The sequence below is a fragment of the Physella acuta genome, unplaced genomic scaffold (assembly GCF_028476545.2).
Source record: "Physella acuta isolate Inbredline_101_S28 unplaced genomic scaffold, ASM2847654v3 ptg001062l, whole genome shotgun sequence".
NCBI lineage: Eukaryota > Metazoa > Mollusca > Gastropoda > Physidae > Physella > Physella acuta.
In genome coordinates this window covers 52501-57661 of record NW_026732579.1, presented here as the reverse complement: position 1 = coordinate 57661, position 5161 = coordinate 52501, and the positions used below count along the sequence as shown (strand labels likewise).

At 40.6% G+C, this 5161-nt stretch overlaps 1 protein-coding gene across 1 annotated transcript in view; it reads right to left on the bottom strand.

Annotated features, from left to right (window-relative positions):
- LOC131955291 (uncharacterized) overlaps nucleotides 1-5161 on the bottom strand; it is a 12510-nt gene continuing 7349 nt past the window's right edge. Inside the window, exons 7-12 of the mRNA XM_059319352.1 lie at nucleotides 5081-5161; nucleotides 4551-4642; nucleotides 3507-3615; nucleotides 3184-3407; nucleotides 2385-2540; nucleotides 1-1703 (exon numbers count right to left, since the gene is read on the bottom strand). The exon at nucleotides 5081-5161 is cut by the window's right edge and continues 110 nt beyond it. Of these exons, the coding sequence (XP_059175335.1) occupies nucleotides 1430-1703; nucleotides 2385-2540; nucleotides 3184-3407; nucleotides 3507-3615; nucleotides 4551-4642; nucleotides 5081-5161 (936 nt within the window). The 3' untranslated portion in view covers nucleotides 1-1429. The remainder of the gene's footprint in view (nucleotides 1704-2384; nucleotides 2541-3183; nucleotides 3408-3506; nucleotides 3616-4550; nucleotides 4643-5080) is intronic.

Genomic DNA, 5161 nt, shown 5'->3' with positions numbered 1-5161 from the left:
TTTGTATATTTGGGTTTCTTTAATCCATAAGAAAAAAAATGTTGATAAATAACATCCGGAAAAATGTATAAATGTAAATTATCACAACAATACAAGTTTTACTTTTAACATGATAACGAGATGTTAACAACTTTAGCAAGCTCTGTCCGTACATTATTACGAGATGTTGCCTTTGCCAAAAAAAAAAAAAAAAAAAAAAAAAAAAATCCCACCAGCGTGCGAGTATCACAGTTAAAAAAAATCACAGATTGAATGTGTTAAGTATAAAGTATAAAACATAAGGAATATAATGGATCACAGATTGAATGTGTTAAGTATAAAGTATAAAACATAAGGAATATAAAATGGATCACAGATTGAATGTGTTATATATAAAACATAAGGAATAACACGTCCACTGGTCTTACGCTAAATTTACGAGCCAAAATAGATAAAATTTAGGCATAAATTCATTTTGCTTTTCTTCTGCATGTTTGCACTGTAATTTGCACTGTAATTTGCACACGTACCTAAACCCACTTAATTAGCCCTAATTACACCAATCAACTAGACATAATTAAATTAGCTACCTAGACCCAATTAAACACTTACTGTATTCTGCTTTTGAGGCATTTTATCTATAATCATTATAAAAAAATAGCATCTAAATAAATAATTAACTAAGATAAAAGCTAAATAACTGTTTTGTCTAGTCGAAATTATCGACGGGTTAAAAAAACAACAAAAACAACAACAATCAGGTCAAGCAGATTGAAATAAACAACGGCAACCGCTGTCTGAATATTGTTTATAATTGTGCAGAGATTTTTTAAAGTCATTTAAGGTGTCATACTTTAATAACATCGCCTGGGAGGGGAGGTAATTGTGTATTGTTGATGCTCTGGCTTGCCCAATAATAAGGGGAGATAAAAAAAAACACCAAAAATAACAGTGCGGCGTAATTATAAGGATGACCGCTTAGAAACTAGCCGTGATTATAAGGATGACCACTTAGAAACTAGCCGTGATTATAAGGATGACCACTTAGAAACTAGCCGTGATTATAAGGATGACCACTTAGAAACTAGCCGTGATTATAAGAAGGACCACTTAGAAACTAGCCGTGATTATAAGAAGGACCACTTAGAAACTAACCGTGATTATAAGAAGGACCACTTAGAAACTAGCCGTGATTATAAGAAGGACCACTTAGAAACTAGCCGTGATTATTAGAAGGATCACTTAGAAACTAGCCGTGATTATAAGAAGGACCACTTAGAAACTAGCCGTGATTATAAGAAGGACCACTTAGAAACTAGCCGTGATTATAAGATCGACCACTTAGAAACTAGCCGTGATTATAAGAAGGACCACTTAGAAACTAGCCGTGATCACAAGATCGACCACCTAGACTGCCATTAGAGTTTGGTACACGGGTCAGCACGAGGTTTTACCAGCAGCAGTACAGCACCCCTACAGCGGAGAGTGCTAACACAGCTACAGGTGTGCTGGGGCGGGTGCTAGAATCACCGAGGTTGTTTTTGTCTCTCAAGGCTTCCGACAGGTCTATGGTCAGTGTCTCGGCCACACCAAGCGGAGCATGGCCGGGGTTGAGGGCTTGAGCTTTGGAGATCTCCATGTAGATGGGCGTGGTCTCCATTAGCTGACCGCTGGCCGCTCTCTTCCGGCGGATGGTTTGTGAGATTTTTCCTGTGTTGCAGGACCTGAGATGGGAGAGAAAGATCTGTATGAGGTAGTACAGGTAGTGGAGGTAGTGGAGGTAGGAGGTAGTGCTGGTAGTGCTGGTAGTGGAGGTAGTGCAGGTAGTGCTGGTAGGAGTAGTGAAGGTAGTGGATGTAGTGTAGTGGAGGTAGTGCAGGTATTTGAAGTAGTGCAGATAGTGGAGGTAGTGAAGGTTGTGCTGGTAGTGTAGGTAGTGCTGGTAGGAGGTAGTGCTGGTAGTGGAGGTAGTGGTGGTGGTGGAGGTAGTGTAGTGGCAGTGGCGTAGCGAGGTCGGGTGTCACCCGGTGCGGCACTTAATGGTGTCACCCCCCCCAGAGGCGTTGCGACCCTTCCCGGGGACAAACTTTCAAGTTTTCGATTTGCACCCCCCCCCCCTCAAACTTTCGATTTGCACCCCCCCTCAAGTTTTTCTCTATATATTTTGCTATTTTTTGCCTTGGTGTCACCCCCCTAAATGGTGTCACCCGGTGCGGTCCGCACCCCCGCCCCCCCCCCCTCGCTACGCCCCTGTGTAGTGGAGGTAGTGCTGGTAGTTGAAGTAGTGCAGATAGTGGAGGTAGTGTAGGTAGTGATCTTAGTTAAAAATTAGACCTTGATCATGATCTCAGATAAAATTAGACTGTTTAAGATCCGAGGTAAATGATATCACTGTGAACACTGACCTATCACATTCAGGACTTGTGTCATTGGCCAAACAAATCAAAACGTCACACTTGATGTAAACTTGAGAATAGCCCTGGAACTGGAAGGCTTGGAATCGGAAGGACTCGAGCGTGTTGTTGATGGGGTACATGGACACGCTCTGGGACTTTGAACACCTGGAGAACAAAGATGGGGTACATGGACAGGCTCTGGAACTTTGAACACCTGGATAACAAAGATGGGGTACATGGACAGGCTCTGGAACTTTGAACACCTGGATAACAAAGATGGGGTACATGGACAGGCTCTGGAACTTTGAACACCTGGATAACAAAGGTGGGGTACATGGAGAGGCTTTGGAACTTTGAACACCTGGATAACAAAGATGGGGTACATTGACAGGCTCTGGAACTTTGAACACCTGGATAACAAAGATAGGATACATGGAGAGGCTTTGGAACTTTGAACACATGGATAATAAATGGGCACAACGTTTTCTATAAAAACGTTAATAAATGATAGCTAATTATGCATACAAAATATGTAGAGAGGTGTAAAGGTTCAAGATATATAAAAAAAAAATATAAGCTGAAATTTGCATACACACCTAGGAAAATACACAACGACCCACCTGTACAAATGGACGCATAAAACTTATAACATGCATAAAAATTTAAAGGACAGAAAATCGAACACTTACAAATACAAACACACAAAACGTCATCAACAAACTCAATACATACCTGCTTACGCAGACACAGACTCGCACAAACACTGACAGAAACACACAGGAACACCCCGCATTGCACGCGCACTCACTTTTTAGAAATCAGATCAACTGGAAACGCGGACGTCATGGAAGGATCACCCACAGCGTTGGCCTTACAGTTGGTCAAGACAAGACGCAGTATTGTCCCGGCCATGACAGGGTCGCTGGTCACAAGCTTGACCCCTAGGTAGACCCAGCTACTCATCTCCACCACATAAGGATTCTGCGTCACCAGCACGGAGCAGTTCCAGTCTAGATAGAAGTCAATTCTAACCTAGGAGTATCAAGGATAAATATTAGAAAGCTGCCAGGAAAACAGCATCCATTTCTTGGTATCTCTGAGAGAGTTGCCAGATGTGAAAGATATTCTTACCTCGTATTTGAATTCGATTTCCACGGATTTGTTCTGGTAACTTATGCTAGGCTGGTACCCGATGATGTTGGTTGATACAGCCATAGGTGCCACGCATTGGACGGTGTACCTGAAAACACGTGGGGGATGGTAGCGTGTAGATTATAGATTAAAGAAATGAATTTTCGTTTTGGTTGTTACTAGGTTGTGGTTAGGGTTAAGTTTAGAGCTATAGCTAGGTTTGGTGTATGTGTTATTTTCTCAAACGTCCATATTTGCATATAGGCATTTAATCTGAATAGTAACATATTTCCTAAACCCGGGCAAAGCAGGGTATGTATTAAATACACAAGTCATGGTCCTTTACAGATAGGTTATTCAGAGAGGCCATTGCAGGGCCTGGCCGGAACGGCTAGTGTTTAATACAATAGAGTGTCATGACTTAAAACTATTACGTACGAAATGAGCATGATAATGCGCGTACAATAGAGTGGAATAGTAATAGTATGGCACCCTACTAAAGTAAGAAAATTTGTGCCACGTGCCAAGTTTGAAACGAATCAGTAATTTAGAAGTGCTCGAAATTTTGACCGTCAATTTCGATGTTTGACGACATGCAAAAGTAAGACAGAAGAAGCAAGTTAAATAAAGCTTGTAACTATAAATTAGTTTGCTTTCTTTAATAAAAGCTTTGGTCTCTAATACATTTTAGAGCTCTAGGAAGCGACCATTGCTTTTACTAAAGAAAGCAAGATTGCTATATTTTTTATGTTTAGTACATTTAAAAGCTTGCTATTATAAATGTGTTTATATATTTTTAAAATTAAAATACTCTACTTCTTGCAAAGAATGAACATATATAACCGACAGCCTTTAATTGTACGTAAATACCTAGTTCAAGTTATTTTGGTTAATTAACACCCTACACCATCCATAGGACTTGGTTACTCATCTCTAAACAACACCCTAACCCTGAAGTTTAACAAAGCATCATCAGACAAGATCAGAAGAGAGTACAGTAGTTGTCTCTAATTGAAACCCTCTAACAAAAGTACGAAAACTCACAAGAAACTTTTTGTGTTGGTTACTATACCCAAGTAGCCCACCTGATACACATAGATCACTTGGTTTTGGTAGATGTTGTGGGTACAGTTGGACTGAAATAGAAAGGGCATTAGATGGTTAGTATATTTTTGTACTGAAAAAGAAAGGGCATTAGATTATTTCGTATGTTGTTGGACTGAAATATAAAGGGAATCGGATGCAGAGTTTCTTCCAGGCATCTCTAGAAGCCCCCCCCGAAAAATTTTTACCGCCCCCCCCCCGAACGAAATGAAATTTATATAATTTATATAGAAAATATATACTTTTAACAGTGTCCGCCCCCCGAAGAAAGTCTACCGCCCCCCCCCCCCCCCCCCCCCCGAAAATTTTAAGTGCCCCCCCCCCGGAGAAAAAAGTCTGGAAGAAACACTGCATTATGTATAAAATTTGACTGAAATGGCAATATAAATTTTAAACTTAAAAAATGTTCGATGCCTTGATACACATTGAAAGAAACTATTTTACCCTGCCATACTGGATAGCGAACTTACTAGAAGATTAGTTCCACAGGCGTTGAGTGGTATGGTGATGTAGATGTGGGTGTTGTCACACGTTATCTTGGCCTTGTCACA